At 35.3% G+C, this 24,091-nt stretch overlaps 1 protein-coding gene across 1 annotated transcript in view; it reads left to right on the top strand.

The window, feature by feature from the left end:
- The window catches only part of LOC123677188 (TWiK family of potassium channels protein 7), a 109,896-nt gene extending 90,480 nt beyond the window's left edge, over positions 1-19,416 (top strand). Inside the window, exon 5 of the mRNA XM_045613761.1 lies at positions 17,323-19,416. Coding sequence (XP_045469717.1) covers positions 17,323-18,104 — 782 coding nt within the window. The 3' untranslated portion in view covers positions 18,105-19,416. The remainder of the gene's footprint in view (positions 1-17,322) is intronic.
- The last annotated feature ends 4,675 nt before the right edge of the window (positions 19,417-24,091 follow it).

The raw sequence follows: 24,091 nt of genomic DNA, 5'->3' as shown, positions 1-24,091 counted from the left end.
TGTACGTACCATGTCATCCTTCATTTGATTCAGGTCACTTTTTATCTCGGAAATTGCATCATTCATTTTAGTCTCGAACTTTTCGAACAATTCCAAAATATTAGGACCATCAGCCGGGACAAATGTAGATTGGGTTTTTATAAATTGTACCTTGAAGTCATCGAATCCTTTCTTGAATTCCTCCGATAGTCTGTCAACTCGTTCACTTACTTCTTTTACACTCACCGTCGGTTTACCCATGTTCAGGTGAATGTACTAATTCCAAATTAATTTCAAATAATGAACAGGTAGTTTGTTAATATTTCTGTAATACAGTCTTTAAATATTTGATAAGGGATCAATTTAATTTAATGAAATTCGAGGAGCCCAAACTAACACCGTCTAAACCGATACAAGCGCCATCTCCATGAAATAACGTATTCATTTTTACCTAGGAGCTCAAATTTTTAAGATATACAGTTTTAGAGGAATATAAGTTGCATTATTTTAACTCAAATCCGTAAGTGTAGTAAACGAAAGTAGATACGAAAGTTTTTATTTTAGTTATACGAAATACAATATTATGTCGTACTTACAAACAAAAAAAAAACATTGAAAGAATCAAATAGTCACTTAACACTTCGAAAAGGTTCTTTTCCGCGACATTCTTGAATGTTTTTTTGAACGGTCCCTTTTGAAACTCCAGCAGTAATCTACCATCATGTACCTACATGTCCCATCTTCCTTGATAGCAGTCCTCCATAACTTTAATATCTTGGTGAAATCTTTCACCTTGTTCCTCACTCGTGTCTCTTGAATTTTTCTGGAAAACAGTTGGTTGTATAAATAGTGTATTTTGATACCACCCTACCAAGATTTACAAAATATAAAATTTCAGAATTTTGTCAAAGACGAATAACGAAAATTCTTCCATAAAATATTGGTTCATTTTATGAAAGAATTTTCGTTCTTCGTATTTGAGTAAATTCTCAACACTTTCCTTTGAAATCGACACGACATCAAGAAATCGAACCCTTTTACGGTTTATGAGTTTATTAACGCTTTCAAGATGCTTACTTTTATTGCGCTGAGAGCACGTCTTTGACCGAGGTTTATTATTTTCCTTTATCTACCCGTTTTGTCGGCTCCTCCCTTGTTTTGCCATCTGGGATTTTTCATTCATTATCGTTATTCACTTACCCGTTGTTTTCGGTTTTTGGTATCATTTTCTTCACAAAATTTTAATAGTGCAGTTATTGAAGAACTGAACCGCATCAAAAAATGTTCTGTGGAGTGTTTTACACTTCGATGTAGTTCATTCAATTTGTAATTTATTTGTAAACATCAGTTTTGAATTGACTATGCAGGATGTTCCTAAACTGGAGGTATAAACGATTTATTTTCGAGATAAAAATGTTAAAGTTCAAGTTTTTTTCTCAAAGCACCTACCCTTCACAAGATATTTAACTCAAATTTGGCATAGATATAACAATTTTAAGTTTTCATCTTATGCTAATTTTGAATGCAAATCTACATTTCTGATGATATTTTCTCTGGAAGAGTGCCCGCTTCTTTCCACCAGAACTTTTTTTGGCGAACCACTGGTAGTTAAGTAAAATGTAAAAAAAAACTGTGGTCCAGTATTACACTTTATGGTCTCTTGTCGGTTCTTGTCAATCAATTCTTCAGTAATCCTCAGGAAAATTATTATAAGTGAGCGGTGAGGAATAAATTATTAATTTTAAGTTTGGTACTTATTTATCCAATCTGAAGAGAAGATCGAAATAGTGGGACCACAAGAAACACCCTGTATCTCGAAAACAAAGCATTTGCGGGCACAAATTTATGATATTCTATTCTTGAAATTATTCAAGGAATTTTTCATTTTTCCTCTACCTCCACTTCAGGAACTATCGAATGGTATGAAAAATCGAATTAAAAAATGCCTTCATTTCGGGTAATTTTTGGTTCGAACTTCGTTATTAAACCTTTCTTTCTCATATCACAGATATGAGTCAACGTCTTAAAAAAAATTTTTCGATTACCCCACCCAAGAAAAAAAAATCTACTCCCTTGCTACGTCATATAAATATAATAGCTGAGTTGACAATTTGTCTATAATGAAATATGAAATAATAAATAGGATTCGAATGGGGCCATATCATATAATTACATCTACCCTTGTGGATTTATGTACTCTTCGTCAATTCATTATTTCTTTTTGAAATTAAGACTGGCATCTAAATGGCAATCCAGACACATAAAAACCATCCCAGCAGGAATCAGGAAGAACACCAATGGGAGAATTGCTCCTAACATGGCTGTTTAATTGTTGCCGTAACCCCTATTTCTAACGCCATCACACTAGGACGTCTCCTACTGCTTTCAGTTCCCAACAATTCGAGGGGGGGGGGACATCGTGCTGCCGGCTTGGGGAGAAAATGGAACATTTCCTCCTAACCACGTGATAGCTCTTCCGTTTTCCCAACCGCGTCGTTTAACGTTCCCCAATTTCCCGTTTTGCCCTGTTCTACGGCTTCAGGTCAATGCCGACTATGCCTTTCGGCAGTCTGAATTATTCCTGAAATGTGCCTTTGTTTCTTTTCTGCCTCGAGATTGGAGTTTCTTCGGTATTTTCGAGCCGAGAGAACGTTTTTTGCGGGGTGGCCATAAGTGGCGATGAAACACGGATAGGAAGAAGTTGGGTTTATCTAATTTAATTCAGATTGATGTTCTGGAACTTGGTCCAAGAATGGAGTATACCCCCCATTGAGACCCTGTAATTTTCTCGAGTGGTCGCCATTGTCTACTCATTATGTAGGTAGCCACAGGTAAATCCCTCTTACCTATGTGTTTATTTCTTAAGAATTTCAAGAAGAGCATATTATTCGACTCGCAAGTTCCCACTCGATTTTTGTTTGAATGTTGGTTTTCTAAAGACTTAATAGATTTTAACTACTCTCAATTTCACCTCCTGAATACAAAATCTTGAGTTTAAAGTTACCATTCCAAGAATGTTACATATGTAGGCTTGGTTAATCGATCGTCTAGAGGTATGATTCGATTACCTGGCCTTTCGTCTTTTTCTCCGTGACTTTGTTGGATTTGTAATAATTAAACTCTTTTCAATTATTTACATCTATTTACAAAGCCACACTCATACAGTACAAAATCAGTATTGAGAAGATCCTAATTACGTCTTAATTACAAGTTTTTCACTACGGTACTGAATTTCGTCTTTAACTCGTTTGTTGATTACTCGAAACGTCTTCGTCGTACTTCAAGTTTTCGGTCGTCTCGTCTGTAACTTGTTCGCGACTCGTCTTAATCTAGTCCGCGAAACGTCTTTTCGTCTTACGTCTTAAGTTGACCGCCCGAACTTGACTCGTCTTCGACTTAAGTTAAACTGTACCCGTCTTCGGCTTAATTTGAACTGTGCTCTCTGCCGATTGGAACTTGCCCTGTCTCGAATATCGACCCCCCTTCTTTCGGATTGACCACAGCCTTAGGGAAAGTACCATCCCCTAGTCCAATAAGAATTTGGCCGTACCGCCCACAAAGATCTTCGCGGATTCCTGGAAATCGAATATTCTAGAAGGACTAGAACCTGATACACAGATGTAACACATCTGGTACAACCGTCTTGTTCTCGAACTTTCCCAACCCCAGTGAATCTCTTAAGTTTTACAACCGATATGACACATCTTCGGCACCCCGAAGAATTACACATCCTTTTCACATTATATGTACAATAACAATTCGTTCCCTGTAAATCAATCGAAACTGTCATGCCCTCGACACTAGAAGAAACTAATAGGTCTCCAAGCATCCGGTTGACCATCGCAATTATTTACAGGGAACAATAAGTAACTGGATCCTACACATATTCATGTCATTTCTCCAAAATGTAAGCAGTCACTCAAATTTTCAATTTTCCAGAGTATCTTCGAATGCAAAAATTTATTCAGAATTATTGAACATTTACTAAAAATCATCGTTACTCTAGAATAGACTCAAAATGTACGGATAAAGCTCAATAATATTTATATTACTTCAGTTAACACAAGGACCCTATCATGTTTCACACAAACAACGAGACAATCGCAATTTTGCAAGAAAAGTTTCCTGACCGTAATTTCTCGAAATGGTGATGGAGATTGGCCTCCGAGATCATGTGATTCAACACCTTAAAACTTTTTCCTTTGAGGCCACGTGAAATATAAGGTATATGCCTATTTAATTGCCATTATTGCCCATGTGCGAATTGGTCATAGAAAATTTCATGAAAAAGATATAGTGCAGCAACCGTAGCCGTGGCGGCCATTTGGTTGAATCGTTTTTCATATTTAATGGCATACCTTTTCATTTACAATCAAATAGATCTCAATTGATTTCTCCCAAAATAAACTGGTTTTTTTTTTTATCAAAATGAAATCTCTTATTGAAAAACCCTTCCTCTTCTTCAGGTGCCGTCTTCGTTCCAAAGTTTGGCTATCATCAATGCTATGTCTTCTTGCGATACTGCAGATCTGAACAATTGGCAGTTTCAATTGTAACATTCTCTCAAGTTCTTCAACCATGAGTTTCTTCTTCTTCCTATTGATCTTTTCTCCATTATCTTTTCCTGGACAATAATGTAGCTAATGGTATCTATCTCCCCTCATAATATGTCCTAGGTATTGCAGTTTGCGCTTTTTAATAGTCAGTACCAATTCCTTCTCGTTCTGCATTCTTCGCAAAACCTCCACATTCGTTACTCTCTCTGTCCACGAAACTTTTAGTATTCTGCGGTACATCACATGTTAAATGCTTCTATCCTTCTGGTATCGATCTTCTTCAATGTCCAAACTTCCATTCCGTAGAAAAAAATTGAATGCACGTAACATCTCAGGAAAAAAATCTTAAGTTTAAGGCCTAGATCTCGTCCACAGAATATATTTTTCCTACTAGCGTTTTGAAAGTTCTACTTTCCACACGCATTGGCGTTTGGAAAGTTGTACTTTTCCAAACTTGTGCGGAAGAAAGCCCTGCTATTTACTTTCCGCACACATATGCGTGCGGAAAGTGAATATCAAGGGTTTTTTCCGCAAGCAAATATTAAAGAGTCGCATCAATCATAAAATTTTGGCATGTCTCTATGCGCCAATCATAAAATTCGAACGTTTCTCTATGCGGCGGAGCGCACAAAAATATAACATCAGTCGGTATCAAAACGAAAACTATACGTGAAAGTGTTTCATTTACGCTAGTAGGAAAAATATTGTTCCTAACTCATGTGGAAAGTGCCTTTTCCGCACTCGACAACTTGACCGAACGACGCACAGAGTCTGCAAATCTCATTTGCTGACTTACCCATGTGGTACAAAAGATATTTGCGCTGACAGTGTTCTATCAACAGTTCCACCATTACCCGAAGGTCAGCTAGTAGTAGCTTCAGAAACTTTCTGGTAAAGGTCAGTGTTCCTCCAGATGCCGCATTATTGGACCGTTGTCTTGTATTAGTATTTTCCAAGCCCACAGAAGGGCTCAGGACTAACAGGTGTCAACCTTGATGCCTTTTTCGGTTTTTCCATTTCCTTCATTACCACAATGCCCCGGTAACCATAATAGAGTTACTTTATAGCCTCTGGCCAGTTGCTTTATAGTATTACGGCTCCCATGTCAGTAGAGACCCCTGGATATCTGATTCCAGGGACCTCAGCGTGGCCTGGCTGTCCCTAGTGATAAAGACGCACCCCTTTGAGATAGAAGGTTCACTTCCCAGGGATTTTCATATATAGGTATTCAAAATACTTTTTCTAGCCTAATTCTATTGTGATTTATTATCATAAATTAATCACTGTTAATATATGTGCCAAAAAAAAAACTATTTGTTGTTAGATTTGTATTTTCAACTCCGTTTTTTAGATTCAGTTTCAATTCCATGGATTCCATAGATTGTATAGAATTATATGTGTAAATCTTCATTCAACAGAGCAATAGACATGGGTTCGTACATTTCATAAATTCATGAACAAATTTGTGAAGGCGATGAGAAAAAAGGAACAGAACACAAAAACTTTTTTCTGAAATAAATTGTTGTGTGTTTATATTATTATTATCTATACCCGTTGATCTCCAATCTACTAGGAACATGGATTTCATCACGGTTTTCATAGTTGGATTAACATCAGCTAGGAGTAACATTCAAGCTTTGTTCCATTGAAATCGGATGGAAATGAAAAAAGTTAGCGTCAAGATAGTCTTCTCCATGGGGAAGTCGCAGACTTAGAATATAAGTTGTATGTAGTAGTAATAATTTAGCCCATAAATATTTCATCCAGACAATATATGAAAACCATTCAAAATGATTTCACCCCCCCTCAATGTTCAATAGAGTATTACAATTCCCCAATGTCGCCATTTCATATTCACGAAGGCGACGCTAGAGGGCGCTTTAACATCCTCTATCTCGTCTTACGATATAAATATCCATCCAGACCAAGCAGTAACGACGTCCTATCGTCTGGATAGGGCGATTTATTTTAATCTTGGTAATCTCTGGACCCCCCCAGAAATATGGCGGTATAAATCCCAGCGACTACGCCGCTGTACTCGCGAGACCACGAACATACCAACTACGAATTTAATATATGCGCGGACTATTAAACGTCGTAGTAATTGCATTCACGCGCTCTATCCACCAGTTTTATCTGTAAATGGCGAATTTGGACGAAACGAACATGTGGAGGTAGTTTATTGAACGTAAATATCCCCTGTAGAACATAATAGAGTTGTCGCGAGAGGCAGACAGAGAGAGGAAGTTGTCCTTCCAATGGTAGGTTTTCAAACGGGTTGCATGAATTATTTTCGAAGCATAAATGTGGATTTTTTTAACTTTCAGGAAAGATTAAAACAATACCCCAAAGTAGTTACGTACTGATGGATTCTCTCATTAGTTGAGAAACTTTAATTTGAAAAAAAAAGGGCTGATATAGAAATAAACGTTCCCTTCATTCTTTCAAAAAAGAAAATTTTTTCCTACAACTGCTATGAATAGTAGCGTATTCTTCATAGCTTACTCAATTTCAAAACTATGTATTGCTCATACTGTGGGAAATATTATCTCTCACGGCACTTTGCCCACACCTCGCTTGGTAGACCAATGAAATTGGGCTTATTCATAGTTACGCTTGAAAATCTTCCAAACAGGTATAGCAATTGAATTCAAATTTAAATTTACCATTTTTAACATAAAAAATTGTCTTCTCAAATCACATATAACAGAGTTTCTCGAATGCATGTAAATATTATTGTCATAAAATGTTTGACAATCCGTGAAAATAATATAGTCGACAGAGTCATCTCTCGTAGAAATACATAATTTTTACGACTGCAGCGTCTCGAGTGAAATTTAAAACTAAATAAAAACGGTGTTTAGGGTGGGGGTAGGAAGGTGTCAGCCCGATAAGTATTGAAAGTGTAATTCAGAAAGCGATACTAGAATTTTCCAAAAGAGAAATTCAATTATATTTTGTTCTGTAAAAATATGGGTACAAAGTTTCCTCGATAGTTCAGGAAGGATATTTTTATCAAATTTACTAATCTTAAACATCTTTGCATCGTGAATATCTGTAGCATCTACAGGGTGTCCCGTAAAGACCACGTCAAACCGAGGGGGATTGTAGATCAAAGGATAACCCACCTGCTATGACAAAATTCCCATTATAAAAGTCTTACCGTTTTCGAGATATTTTTTTTTTTTGAAAATAATGAATTTTTGCCCCTTTCAATAGTTTTTCCCTTACGGTTGGTAAAATTTTACATCTTTCTGGTTAATTTTTTCTGTGAAATATTGCTGAAGAATGATTTCAACGTTTACATTAAAAACATCCTTCGAAAATTTTAAAGGGGGGCTATGAGAAATATTTTTATTGGAAATTTTGGTAGTGGATTATTTTGTTTATAAAGTTTAGGACATCGTAGTGGAAAAAAAATGTACCAAGCTACTACTGCACATAACACCAATAAATTGTCTATTTTATAGTGATTTCAAAGAGGTATCACACAAGTCATTTGTAATTCAAAGAAAAAAGATATGGCTGTTTTTATCCAAATGGGTACGTTTCTGACTAAATCAAGTTCGTCAATTCTGTTAAGAAATCTTCGATGTTGCATTACTTAGTGAACAATGACAATTGTTTACGTGCGAAAATATTACTCGCATAATTATTCACCTCAACGAAATTCAATTTTGCCGGCAAATTTTGGAAAACATCATGCAGATCCAGGTTTTTTTAATAAGATCATTTGGAGCGACGAGTCTTTCTGTACCAAGGATTGGTACATGAATCTCCACAATTTGCATAGCTGGAATATCATAAATCCACACGAGGTGAGAGAAAATAGATCACAATATCGATTCAAGATCAATTTATGGACTGGAATATTTAATGGTGTAATTTTGGGCCCGATCGAACTGCCGCCATCACTGAACGCAAACAATTATTTGGAAATTTTAACCAACCAGCTGCCCATTTTATTGGAAGATGTGCTACTGGCGCTGCGACGTAGTCTGTGGTTTCAACATGATGGATGCCCAGCACATTACGGACTCGAAGTTAGCGCACATTTGAATAGAACTTATCCCCACCGGTGGATTGGAAGAGAAGGTGAAATTTTGTGGCCTCCTCGTTCACCTGACCTAAATCCTATGGACTTTTATTATTGGGGCTGCCTAAAGACAAAGTATACGCAACACCCATACGTGATGAAGCCGAATTGAGAGAACGCATCCGCAATTCGGCTTCATCACGTATGGGTGTTGCGTATACTTTGTCTTTTAGGCAGCCCCAATATTGAAAGTCCAGAGGATTTAGGTCTTCATGTACCCATCCTTGGTACAGAAAGACTCGTCGCTCCAAATGATCTTATTGAAAAAATCTGGATCTGCATGATGTTTTCCAAAATTTGCCGGCAAAATTGAATTTCGTTGAGGTGAATAATTATGCGAATTATATTTTCGCACGTAAACAATTGCCATTGTTCACTAAGTAATGCAACATCGAAAATTTCTTAACAGAATTGACAAACTTGATTTTGTCAGAAACGTACCCATTTGGATAAAAACAGCCATATCTTTTTTTTTTTTTGAATAACAAATGACTTGTGTGATACCTCTTTGAAATCACTATAAAATAGACAATTTATTGGTGTAATGTGCAGCAGTAGCTCGGTATATTTTTTTTTCACTACGATGTCCTAAACTTTATGAACAAAATAAGCCACTACCAAAATTTCCAATAAAAATATTTCTCATAGCCCCCCCTTTAAAATTTTCGGAGGATGTTTTTAATGTAAACGTTGAAATCATTCTTCAGCAATATTTTACAGAAAAAATTAACCAAAAAGATGTAAAATTGTACCAACCGTAAGGGCAAAACTATTGGAAGGGGAAAAAATTCATTATTTTCAAAAAAAAAAAATATGTTGAAAACGGTAAGACTTTTATAATGGGAATTTTGTCATAGCAGGTGGGCTATCCTTTGATCTACATTCTCCCTCGGTTTGACGTGGTCTTTACAGGACACCCTGTATAATAATTGTTCATTCGTATCATTCGGTTGTTTAATTTAATCATATCAAAAAAAAAAGGAAATGTTCGAGCGTTATAGGTAGTCATAGTCATCATAAGGATCTGAAACATGAATTCAATGCATATATTTTATCCTCGATTTTATCATTTATTCATGAGAATTCAGTTGACCACGTTTATTTTTTTACATTCCACTTATCCTAAATCATCTATTGTATTAAAATTGGAATCCATCAAAAATAATTACATTCAAAATACATTTTTTGTTTCCCAAAATACTTTTTTAAAAGAGTGTGAAGTTTTTCACACTTCCACACTAAATCTTTGAAAACGAATTCTGTAGGGCGGCAAATTGGGTCTGTGCCTAGGGCGGCAGTTTGGCTAGCGACGGCCCTGCTCCTTTTCTGGCAAGTGTGTTGGTCTATTCATTCCCTCCCGAGTGGCCGGGAACCCAGATTGAAAAGACCCTGTTATTCTTACCTATTTCATTAAGTTTTATTCGGCACTCCAATACCATCTTAGAATCGACGATATGTTAGCTCAGTGCTTCAATTGCAGCCTGACTATTGGAATGTATCGCTATATCACATTTTCGATAGTTTCTTGCTATGTTAATTTCTACACATATTTCTATTGCAAGTACATATCTCTGCATAAAAGACACTTGGACAGTGGCCAAGCGATATTGAGTATTTGGTACCAGTCCCGAATACTCCAGCGTCAGTCCCCGTCGTGGTTTTGGAACCATCTGTATACCATTTGATGTTATTTTTTTTCAAAAACTGGAATTGTAGACTCCTTTTCCCAATCTTCTTTTCTACTTAATATCGTAATGAATGTTTTTTCGATGCTAATTTTTTTTTATCATCCCGTCACTGGGAAGGTTCGCTGATAGTATATAATTAGTCAAGAAGGACCAGGCTCTCTTATTCACCTCGGTAAGGTTAGCTCCCGGCCGGCCAGCTCCACGGGAACCATTCATTCCACCACGGTCAAACACACTTTCATCATTTTCGATTTTTTGATTTAATTTCTGGATGTGTGAACGTAATAAAATTAGGTTCATCTTATACAGAAATGAAAGATCTAGCAAGGAGCAATTTTTCGATCACATAGGCTACATATAGGGCTTAATTTCAGGATGGAATGACCTGAACATGAAAATCACGAAAAACTATCAGGCCGGCATGCGATCATACAATTCAGGTCTTGGAGCTGGGCCTAAGGGTGACCCCTAAGGGAGTAACCAATGTGAACGATAAATTTATATTTTATAGCCTTCATATTCCTCTCTGATATTAACTCAAATCTATTCTTAGCCGCTCATTCGAAAAATATAAAAATCACGAATATCTCTTTGGCCAGCTTGAAATTCCTCAATTCCATCCTGAGATCAAGCCCTAAATGTAGCCTATGTGATCGAAAAATTGCTCTTCGCTAGATCTTTCATTTCTCTATAAGATGAACATAATTTTATTACGTTCACACATCCAGAAATTAAATCAAAAAATCGAAAATGACGAAAGTGTGTTTGACCGTGATGGAATGAATGGTTCCCTTGGAGCTGGCCGGCCGGGAGCTAACCTTACCGAGGTCTCTTATTCCTAATTCCCTCATTGCCGGTACATTCCCTAGATAGTCTTAGAGTGGCCTCATAGGCCACTTTATTTATTACTAGATGAAGAGGTGTGAGATCTGTGATGATCTCCAATGCCCTAGTTGGGCACCATCTCATAGCTTCAGTGATACAAACTCAGGCTAACCTTTGTATTGTATCAAGGGTTTTTCTCGTGCTGGCTGACTTGCTCTAACATGCCAGACTATTGCTCCATAGGTTATTATCGGCCTCAAAATCATGACGTACATCCATCGCAGTATTTTTGGGTTACATTCCCTAGTCTTACCAGCCAAACGTCTTCACGCCATCAAGGCCTTTGTGGCTTTGTTAGCCGTAACCTCAATGTGTTTTCACCACAGAAGTTTGCTGTCTAGTGTTATTCCCCGATATTTGATTTCCACTTTATGATGTCTCCGTTTAGAGAAAGGGATTTCATAGCTGGAAGTTTCCTTTTCCGGATTACTGTGGTCTTGGATAGGTGTATATTCAACTCCACTGACAAGCACCATTGTTCAATTATTCTAAGACCCTCCTGCATTAAGTTGCATAAGGTGCTCTCGAATTTCTTTCAACTATTAAGACTATATCGTCTGCATAGCTTTTAAAGTTGAAGCCAAGCTCTATGAGTCTGTTGAGTAATTCATCCACTACTAGGCTCCATAGAAAGGAAGATATTACTTCCCCTTGAGGTGTTCCTCGAGTGGCTTCAACAGAGGTGGTTTGATTACCCACCTGTGTCTCAGCTCTTCTCGTCTTCAGCATCTCATACATCCATTTTATAATGGTTTTATTCACTCCTCAAGTGCTTCTCTGACCGATAAGCAAACTCATTTAGTTTTTATTAATTTCCACCTGAATATGGGCATATTGGAAGCGAATGAAATGCGTATAATTATTCGATGATTGTTGCGTAGTAAATATTAAACGAATTAGAAGATACTGCAATCAAAGTTGGTCATCAGAGAAAACTGATATTCAGAGAAGGTAGGTCCACTCAAACAGCTTCCTTTTCATTTGTCAACTTCATTTATAAAAAATTAGACGAGGGGCTTTTCGTTGCAGGGCTCTTTTTTGATTTGTCACGTGCTTTCGATGTTCTCTCATGTGAGTTCATAGAGAGTAAGCTATATAATGTAGGTTTTCGTGGCATATTTCTTGAGTGGGTGACTAGTTTCATCACTAATCGTAATATGACTGTTAGAGTGGGTGCTGCTTCGTCCCCTTCATGTAAAATTAATTTAGGAGTTCCTCAGGTCTCTGTGCTGGGACCGCTCCTATTTCTTTTGTTTATAAACGATCTACCGGATTATATTGATCCAGGTATCCTGTCTATATTTGCTGATGACACGTCGATGGCGATCTCAGCACAGAGTCCTGATGAACTCACGGCAATATGTAATAAACTTATTTGCAAGCTTGTGGAGTGGTGTCACTCAAATGGTTTGATTTTAAATATCAACAAGACTGAATGTATATACTTTCGCATTCGCAACTCTTATACGGATCGTTTGGTATTGGGATGTTTGGGTGATCAAGTAACTTCCAGAGATACTGTTAAGTTTTTGGGAATACACTTGGACTGTTCTCTGCGATGGGATCACCAAGTCGAGTCAGTTTGTAAAATATTGGGTAGTTCTTACTTCTTATTACGCTATCAGCAGAATTAAAGACTCGTTATCCATAGAGTCCATTTCAAGTATTTATTATAGTTTGGTTTATTGCTTTCTTAATTATAATTGTGGCTCAAAAGAGGATATTACGTTTAATTTTCAACTTGAATTCACGTGATTCATGTAAGCCTTTTTTTGGAAGATATAAACTTTTTACTCTTCCTAGTTTATATATCTACAGATGTTTAATTTATGAAAAGGAACATGAACAATTAATGGTTAAATTATCAGGTTTCCATCACTATTCCACCAGAAATATTACAAATTTATGTATTCCAGCTCATGCAACAACTAAATTTGAATGTTCTCCTATTTACCAGGCAATTATTTTGTACAACCATTTACCTGTTTCTATTAAACTGTTGAGTGTAATAAGGTTCAAGAAATTGGTAAAATGTGAATTGCTTAAAAAATGCTATTATTCCATTAGTGAATATCTAGCTGATAGAAACCTATTTCTTACTTAGTTATAGTATTAGGATTGATTTTTCTTTACTTTTTTCACTTTGACTTATTTTATACATATTTGTATGTCTTATGGGATCAATAAAGGTTATTTTTTATTATTATTATTATTATTAAAAAAATATTATTCGTGACGTCCTCGCATCTGTGGACAACTGGCACAAATGGGTATGACTATTCGAAAATCACAATTCTTTCAATCAATATTAATAGCCGAATTCTAGGGTGAATTCAATCAGTGGACATTGTTTCATCGTGCTATTCCAATGGTATTTCCATAGAGAGAAATAAACAGAAATAGGAGTTCCTTCAGTCCTGATCATACCAACTACTTGAAATCAATCAATAGCACGTCCCACAATATAAGAGCCCGTAAAATCTATTCATTCAGCGTGGATGGATCATTGATTTTTTCCCGTGGAAATTAGCCTAATTAAAGTCGAAGCGAAGCCGGGAACTCCTTAATTTGCCAACCGGTTGAAAGAGAGTGGCGAAAATGGTGCAGAACGACGCTTCGCAGCATCCGCCAGAGCGACAAGTGATTTTCGTCGAGGATTTTTCCCGACCCCACAGAAGTGAAATATGTTCGAATTCTGATGTCGTCACGGGTCAGATGGCCAGATAATTGGAAATTAGCCGATGAGGACCGGAGACGGGTCGTGACAAGGGCCATTTTTCCGGAAGGCGGCGGTTGCGGGGCGGCGCGAGGGTTCCCACGCCGAGGACTTCTCGAACTTTGTTCGAAACAATTTTAATTTTTTGCCTCGCCGGAAAATATGATGTCCTTTTATCTTCCGTTTCTTCCGGAGTCTGGGTTTTGAGTTATGACTTTCATTACGTTCTTGAGGGCCGATTATTACGTTGGGAAGGTTGTTGATTTATTTCAGTGGTGTTATATCGCGGGGTCTCTGTTTATAAACATGTTATAACCAACAAAAATATAAAAACAAGTTTTTATTACTAATTAGTTTTACTACCAATCAAATTGAAATAACAATTTAAGGATTACATTGTGTAACCGCGGTTTCTAACTTATTCTAGTTCATCTTCGGACACTGTGAAGATTCTACAAATTGTACGGAACATTTATGAAAAAAAGGAAAAAAAGTGGTACCCACTTGGGAAAACCCAGGAAAGAGGCTATATTCGGTAGATAGCGAACATTTTAGACCGTTATCTAACTTCCAGGAATTATTTGAAAGCATTGAATATTTTAGAATAACAGAGTTCTGTTTGTTCGTTCATAATTTTAAAACTTATTCTGTTCAACAATTTATAAATTTCAATAGATTCTAAATAGTTCAGTTTTCTGCCTTTTGATTCTACATGTATTATTTTTATATTATCAATTGTAGGGAAAGGATGATTATTATCTAAACAATGTGTCGCAAAGGTGGAGAGTCGCTTATTTTTGGATAAATATATTCAATGTTCATTAATACTAGTTTTGAATGGACGTCCTGTTTGTCCTATATATTTCATATAACAAGTTGAATATTATGTTAACTCATAAACTCCTGACTTACTTGTATTTGGGGTTGAGTCTTTTGCATTGAACAACAACGTTGACATTTTATTTTATTATAAATAAAATGTCATCGTTGTTGTTCAATCCAAAAGACTCAACCCCAAATACAAGTAAGTCAGGAGTTTACGAGTTAACATATTCAAGTTGCAATATGAAATATACACTGTATCCGTAAAGTATGAAACGAATTCATTTTTAGCTAAACAGACCATTTTAAGAAATAATCCTGGAACACGTCGATTTTTGATATTAATTGACCGTATTTTAAAATACGGTAATAATACGATAATAATTTAATATATAGGGTGAATTACTTTCGAGTAATGACGTCACCGTCATTTTTTTTAAATAGAACTCCCCATTTTGTCTCAATTTTCCGATTACTCTAGCTAAGCTGATTCCAAATATGTATCACATGTTGATTCCAATTGGTACAGGGTGGACAATAGTTTTGTGTATGCTCATAAAATAACGCGTAACATTCTTTATTAGTTAAATTAACAATTTTATCAAAATTACTTATTTTCTAGCGGCAATTGGTTTGAATGTAACACCCTGTAGTTTGTTACATTTTTAGATTACTAAAAAACGAGCTGTTTCCAAACATGTTCGGTTATACTTGTGGTCTAGCAGACAGAATATGAAATAAGTTACTTCTTATCAATTTAAAAAAACATAGTTCTAGTTTTTTCTGAAATGTCGTTATTTGTTTATTGCCGCTAGACAATAAGTATTTTTTATAATACCTATTGTTAATTTAACTAATAAAGAATGTTACGCGTAATTTTATAAGCACACACAAAACAATTGTATTTTTGTCCACCCTGTACCAATTGGAATCAACATGTGATACATTTTTGGAATCAGCTCAGCTAGAGTACCTAATCGGAAAATTGAGACAAAATGGGGGTGTTCCATTTGAAAAAAAATGACGGTGACGTCATTACTCGAAAGTAATTCACCCTATATATTAGATTATTATTTTAAAATACGGTAAATTAAAATCAAAAATAGACGTTTTTCAGGATTATTCCTTAAAATGGTCTGTTTAGCTAAAAATGAATTTGTTCCATAGTAGTGTAGAAGATACCATTGAGCACTTGGTGAATAGTTGTCCAATTTATCAATTTATGGTGATTTTCAAGCTATCCATTCAGTTTCAAATTCTTTTTCAGAATGGGTCACTAACTAACTAATATATTCCACAAAATCTGAAAAGCAAAAGTTGTAAATTACCTTGTAGCTCAGAAACTGGAACTGCTAGAGCAAATATTTTTGTGATATTTTTGCTTTCATCAAAAACTAGCACGATGTCGTTAACACAGCTTCACCTTACTCGTAACCAAGTAATCCTGTAGACTTTTTCTTTTCAGTTCTTATTTGGTATTAATATTGTGAGCATGGTATTTGGGCTTTAGAATTCATCACATTGACAGAGGTTTCATGCTTCATATGGCTCTAATTCTAATAGCCTTTCTGTTCCAAGAGAAATTTTTGTTATGACTACTAACACCACAGAAAATAATACAGTATATTGCCAAATTGTTGAATGCTGCATATAAGCATCATGATTTCAGTGCCAGATATCAGCTTCCTTCTTCTCATAATGTAAATGGCTTTCTTCTGCATAATGAATCTAGGTTGCTTCTTCCTAAAACATAAATGTTGAGAGGAGTATGTTACAATTCTTTAAAAAACTGATGATGTGAACATGTAAACAGGAATGATGTAGATCTCTGAAATTTACGTTTGGTATGTTTTCATTCATAAATATTCACCTAATTGTCCATTTGTGGTTATGCCAACCGAACAAATATCCAAAATGTCCTATTTCCCTTAGTTTGTGACAAATTCTATGCTCTCCGAACAAATCGACCGGCACACCGCATATCAAAAACTACTGATGGTCAGGCTTTTATCGTAGGTCAACAAAAGCAGTGGATGTGATGCTAAAGCTTAATTGATCTGTTAATAATTTAGTGTTTTATCGGATTCATTGATCGGCTCAATTAGTCAGTGGTTCGACCCTCGATGTATTGGTTAGCTGCCTTCTCTATATCGTATCATCTGAAAGGTTTATCCCAAATAGCGCATCATTATTCATTTATTCCTAGGGTCAAATAGCAAAATCGAAAGGCAATATTGTTCCCTCCAAAATTTATCATCAGTTTATATGGTGATTCAACGCGATGGCCTATTAGACGTTTATGGAAAACTAATCATAATTTTGTGCTGAAAGTTTGCATGTTGGTGTTTGAGACAATGATATTCCTCCTAAAAATATTTTCAGATTTCTACAATATCAATACATAGAAACCATTTGGAATGGGATAAACCTCTCAAATAAAAGAATCACAATGTACTGCTCTATCGATCATCTGATTAATTTGCGAATAAAACTTTTTTCCACAAGAAGCTGAATAAAATTTATTCCAAAAACCTCAATTATTCAATAATGTTCCACAACTCAAATTGTTTTCTTTTTCAGGTTATGGAAGTATAGCTCCGAAAACAAACCTAGGGAAAATCGTTACCATGATATATGCCCTCTTCGGAATCCCTCTCACTCTTTTGTACCTCTCCAGTATCGGCTCCATCCTCAGCAGAGTCGCCAGAGGTGTATTTTCCAGAGCCCTCTGCTGCTGCTTGTGCTCCAACTGTGGCTATTGCTGCTACGACGAGAAGAAGATGCTGGAAAAGGAAAGGAGAAAAAAGCGGAAGAGACAACAGATGGAGATGCAGCAGCAGCTAGGTTTACAAGAACCTTTCTACGTTAGATCCAACACTTATGCTAACAGTATCCACTCCCCCAACAAAGAAGGAATGTTCAAAGAGTTAGACAGTTTGAGCGCCACCGATAACGAATCTAAAATCTCCATCCACGGTTGCAGTATATTGGCGCCGGTCCTCCTATGTTTATGCATGATGTTCATATACATCTGTATAGGAACTTTTGTTCTCTTCAGGTTGGAGAACTGGTCCCTACTAGACGGCTTCTATTTCTGCTTCATGAGTCTCACAACCATCGGTTTCGGAAACATGATACCAGGCAACGATCGGATGTTCAGAAGCAACTCCAACGCCACCATCTGGTTTTGCTCAATCTACATTGTGAGTGGAATGGCCCTGACTGCCATGTGTTTCAACGTAGTTCACGACGAGATAGTGCATAGGCTGCGGCACCACCAGGAAAAGATGCTGCCTAAGCTCAGCTCCAACAGCTTCTCTGACGACGTCAACGTATCTGACCCTTACAATATAACCTCATGACAGTTCAATGTGAAAAATAGCAACTTTTACCATAGGAATCTGACAGAGGAGACGCTGGTTAGTACGGGTACTCCCACGTCTGCCGATATGGGTTTGGAGGGAGTAACCTCTACAAAAATACCAGAAGTGTTGGAAGGGGTAGTATTAACCGGAGTCTACACCCTTCCTGAGGAGCCGGAAAATGAAGAAAACTCTGAGATGTAATGCTGTACTTAACTTGAAACAGTCTCCTCTATCTTTTTTCATCAAATTCGACTGGAAGTTTTAACTTTAGAACTGGCTATATCTTTCATCTCATTTAAGTCACTGTTTAACCCTGAAGTGAATCGTTGTACCTGTAGATGAAGGACAAACTACTATTATGAGATCACCATACATCAAAATCAACATTAATTGAATAAACAGAAAAAAAGGAAGGGCTTTACGTTAAATCAATTTTTAGATCTATGCTTATTTGAATTATATGTTGATGAATGAAAATCTTAAATTTGAAGATCTCAAGGTTTGTGACTTAAACTAATAATGGTTGAAAAAGAAAGTGGCTGAAACAAATTCATGCAAAAGGTTATAGAAAAAACTAACACACTAACTACACAAAATAGAATTCATTTAGTACCTGCCAATTTGAATGAACCATATCTGTTATGAAATTATCAATTCTGGCAGGAATTTAGGACAAATTTCAGTGGTATCTAGAAGCCAGAAATCTAACCAAATATACCAAATAAATGTGAACTGCAAAGAGCGCTTCGATAAATGTGGAGAAAATTGAGTTGAGAACCTCAGAAGATCTTTTTGGAGAATTGAAGTTGGTACATATTTATAATGAGCAGAAAACTAGCAGATCCGTGTTCGAATATTGCCCAATTTTCACGCCAAAAGGAAGTGTTCAGAAACTTTGAAAAAATATATTAGACTAAAAATGAGAATTATTGAGAACATTATGTCTAAAACATCGAATTCTTCTTGAGTTCAAAGATATTAATAAACCTTATGCTCAAAGAATTGAAGGATTGGAAGAGATTATCAGATTTTGTATTTTCTGGTGTTTCTTTAGGTCAATAATTCACTTCAAAGAAAAAATATGGTAAAATTATTGTGTTATTCCGTTGAGGTCAGTTCTGAAAAGACAGAAGTTTAAATAATTGCAATTGTTATATAAATAATTGGAAAAATTAATCACAATCGAGTGTTCCATATTTGGTATCAGTCCGTTGGAAATATGAACGCTTGAAAGAGATTAAACGTATAATATTTCTGTTACAAACTTTTCTTGGATGTTTCAGTACCAAAATAAATTGTTCTATCATCATTCGTTAATTCAATTTCCATTTCAATTCCAGGATATGCATATTACAAATTATCATTATTGTATCCAAATAATGAAAAAAATTCAACTTATCTCGTAATTCAATATTTGAGTTTATAGAAAATATTTTTTCCAAATTATATTATAAAAGCTACTACTGAAGGAGACAAGCCAAAAATGTACATAAAAACCATAAATATATCTGACTCATCAGAATTAATGCACAAAAACATGAGAGAATGAACAAGGTGGTTTTCACAAAACTCTCGTTGTTATTACATTGAACAAATCATTTATGTCTTCAATTTAAGTTTAATTTTGGTTAGTTTCCAAACCGAAATTGCCAAAGTTTTGTGAATTCAGTAGTAACTTATTATAGCGAAATTGAGTAAATGAATTAATATTGATTCTGTATGTAAATATGAGATTGATTGCAAATATGATCCTTCAATAAAATATTACTTAATCACTAGAGAGAACTTTGAATTGTCATCATTTTCTACCAACAGATTCCAATTAATTATAATGCAAGGTAATGTAAGCAGCCAATTGTTTCATTATTGAATTTTAAATGACTAAATTTTTTATTCAAGACCTGACCAATTTAACAATCGTTTTAATTCCACTAAAATTTTTCTATGTTCTTTTGCGATGCACTTCAATAAATTTATGCTATTATGGTCATTCATTTCAAAACAAGAACGATATTGATATTCAAAATGGCAAAAAAGTAAATCGAAATATCAAATATCATGATTGCCCTACATTTGTGAACTCTTGAAAATGCAAATATTTTCAACATACCTGTTAGGTTTGTGCGCTTGTTCTCGAACAGAGCGCTTTATTCTTTTGTAATGTAATATATAATTTCCAAATTATGACCCGTGAGTGGTCACGAACGATAAGGTTTGACTCATTGATGATAAATTCAATTTTGCCCGGAAAAAAACTAGAAACCTGAGATTTTCAGGGTGGGTTCTGAATTCTGATCTCGAATGACATTCATTAATGGATAAAATCCAACAGGGAGTTTCCGTAAATACCAGGTGTTAAAAAACTAGCTAATTTTATACTTCAAAATAAGTAAAAATTTATATAAACATGGATCCGCAAATGAGCCGTTTTGGAGATATAAGCGATTTTCGAATTTCAAATTAACTATTAGCGCAACCAAATACTATAATCGATTCATTTCCATCTTTCAAATGTCTTTTTTACTAACTTACAATGGAGAAGTTTTTCAGTCGATTCTTTAAAAAAATCACAGCTGGCATCAAACATTTGGTTTTCATATGATATTCAAGTACTTTTATCGAGTATTTTGCATCCGATCACCTGAATTTTTTAACAATTATTCGACAATTCTAGCATCAGCTTACTACTTAAACAAACAATAAAAAGGAAGCTCAAATTTGCGTAGTTAGACTCGATATTTTTCTAGAGTGTGATACATTGTTGAATTTGTAATTTTTTTTTTATCACCTCATAAGGAGAACCCATATGGTTTCCATGAGAAAAAAAGATTGAAATCGCATCTCTGAAATAATGATGAACAGAACAAATCTAACGACACCATTAGAATCTCTATATTGGATAATGGATACAAACCAAATTTCGTGAAGTTATCTCCAGAAACAAATGAGTTATACAAAAAAACTAGATTTTTAGTTTTTTCGAGATATCTCGAGAACCATTGGAGATATTTTGGATCTGTTAATACCAACGCACTAATCCTAAATACCACAACCCTGTGTCTCTAACGGTTTTCGATACCCCTGTGATGTCCCCTCTAAATAGTTCTAACCCTGTATATCTATTATATTTATCTGTATTTGATTATATCGACCTTTTTATTGAAATTTTCCATTTTCTTTCAATTAAAGTTGAATCTCTTTGCCATAAGGTTGACAAATAATGGCAATGCTTCTTTCATCTTGGTATTTCTTCGAACTTACTTGCAAATCGAAAATATTCGAAACAAATCAGTCCCACTTCCAAAAGAAATTCTGCGGTTCAGAGGTTTATCATATCAAACAAACATCATTATTGAATTAGACCTTGATTTAATAAGTCGAACCCAATCATTCTTGTCTCAAAATTGGACAAGTACAAAGATTTACGCGAAATGATAGCCCGTTGTTGAAACAAGCGCAAAAGAACAAGAAGAAAAAGTTCAAAACCAACCCATTAAATAACAGTCGATCATCTTGGTATTATGAGAACACCTTACAATAACTGTACAGTACCCAACCTAAATTCTCTGATGACATTCTGAAGATCCTTCAGAAATAAATGCCAGACGGTAAATTCACAAATTTCATTTGCCTCATACTCATATGCCATGATATATCTCTAACACAAAGGGTAATTTCGAGGAGATCAAAACAAAGTTGGAGCAACTGAAAGCCAGAAGTGTGAAATTGTTCATAAGGAGCATTTCCGCCACACATCTTCAGACCAATTTTACCACTTGTAATTCTAGGAAATACGTTGATTAGATATAATGGATTCAAATTTGCTTTGATAACTTCGGAATCGCATAATGTATGACTGAAACAATGGACAAGATTCAAGGTCTAGTAGTGTATGAAATCATCCTCTGAAGTAATTAACTTAGGAAAATCAAATTTCAACATGTTCAATCACTAATTTTATCAAAATCAGGATATCCATCTCCAGATGTTTTTAAATTTTTCAATATTTGATCTATGATAAAAGAATAAATATTTCGTACTCCGTATTTCTACTTCTGGTTTCATACGTAGAATTGACTGAAATAGTGGAAAATATAGATTGTAATTTGAAAATATTGAGTTTTGATGAATTTGAGTTGTCCATGATCTTCTCATATACACCCTGTACATTTTTGGTCTAAACCGCAAATCGCCTTATAATACATATTGGCAGAATCGAAAGTAAAACATGTTTTGTCGTGAAAAACTTTTTCTTCAGAAATATTCATAAATATGTCCTCGTCGCAAACATTTTTCATAAGAATCTCATCAACTCAAGAACCGTTTGAGTTATAGCATATTACTGAAATTGTCATCAAATGAGCTCTCTAATAATGCAATAACATACAGGGTGTACCATTCAGGCGCGGATCCACGGGGGGGGAACTGGGGGAACGTTCCCCCCCCCAAATGACCCAGGCATCTCTTAAATGTTGCCGTCCCTCCTAGAATTTGACATACTTAGGCTCAAATAATTACAATATCAGCAAAAATTTCACCTTCAATACATTTTGGGAAGATCCATATCTATGAACGGCAGAAAAAATGACGTCCCAAAATGGCGAAAGTGTCTGGGGTCCACATTTTCAGTATTTTGAGTATCTAAAAGTTCCCCCCCCAAAAGTGGGGCCTGGATCCGCGCCTGGTACCATTTGAAATAGAAAAGTAGTGGTCTGTTTCGGGTATAACAGGAAGTTGTATAGGTCTGAAAATATTTTAGGGAGAAAGATCATTATCTTGAATAGGTATCTATACAAATTTCCAACACAAAATAAAGATTAGTTCTCCACAGAGGGGTTAATCAACCTGTTTAATTGCATAGTCAAGAGAAAACGAAAACACATTTTAGGTTGCTTAAACGAGATTCACTTCAATTATAAATTTAATCAATCGCAATATCCAATCATGAATTTTATCCTTTTACTCTTTAATTTTGATTTATCACGACACCGTACATTTCCATATATTTCGATTAATTCCATTATAAAGATGAATTTCAGAATGTTTTGTTCGATGGAATATCATGTGTATTAAAACTAACCATAACGATTTGATTCTGCTTGACCAAGAATGTCCAACCACACTGGTTAACAAGTCTCTTAGCACACCGTAGTTCCCCCGATACTACTGTTCCAACTGAATAATATTGCCAGTAAGTGTTCCTGTGCAGGTTTAAGTGATCATTTTCCTATAGTTGTCAGATAGTAAAATAATCCTTATAACTTCCGAAAATCTAAATATAATACTTCTCATAACTATCTGACAAAAGCAGATTTGGTCCTAATTATTTCTTCAAGGTATGTAATCAGTATCGTTTCTAATCCTGAGGTAAGATTGAAATAGGTAAGTTATTTTTTTTTCTGAGAGAAAAAGCAACGTTTTGGCGTTCATTTGATGTTTTCAGTAGGCTAAAATTAAAAAAGAAATAAAACAATCATTTTTGTTACAAAGTTAGGTAAGTATGAAATCACATGGTAAATAAAATGTAATTATAAAATCTCCAAAATTACATATTGAAAACACTCATCTGAAATTAATAACTTAAAATAAATAAATGTATTACACTCTGCATTATAAGGGGGAGACGAAGGCTATGAGAAAGTCAAATTCCCGCCATAATGTGTTTATAACTTATTCCTTATTTTGACGTACCTACCCAGTGAACAACATAATTCTCTAATTTTGCTAAAACCTAGAAGGCAGGTTTAGTCTGTATGGTGGAATGATTTAGTGGAAAAGGTTGTTAGAATGAAAAAAAAAATTCTTGCTCATCCCCCTGTACGAAACTCGGTTGGGACCAATATGATGAAGGGCCATAGCTCGGAATGTAACTAGATGGCATAAAACAATTATTTTCTACTTTTTTTGCGAACATCTTAATTTCCTAAGATCTGCAAGGGTGAAACTGATATAGGCAATATACCAATAAACGTAGAAAATACCTT

The sequence above is a fragment of the Harmonia axyridis genome, chromosome 3 (assembly GCF_914767665.1).
Source record: "Harmonia axyridis chromosome 3, icHarAxyr1.1, whole genome shotgun sequence".
NCBI classification, from domain to species: Eukaryota; Metazoa; Arthropoda; class Insecta; order Coleoptera; family Coccinellidae; genus Harmonia; species Harmonia axyridis.
This window is presented reverse-complemented; position numbering and strand designations above follow the sequence as displayed.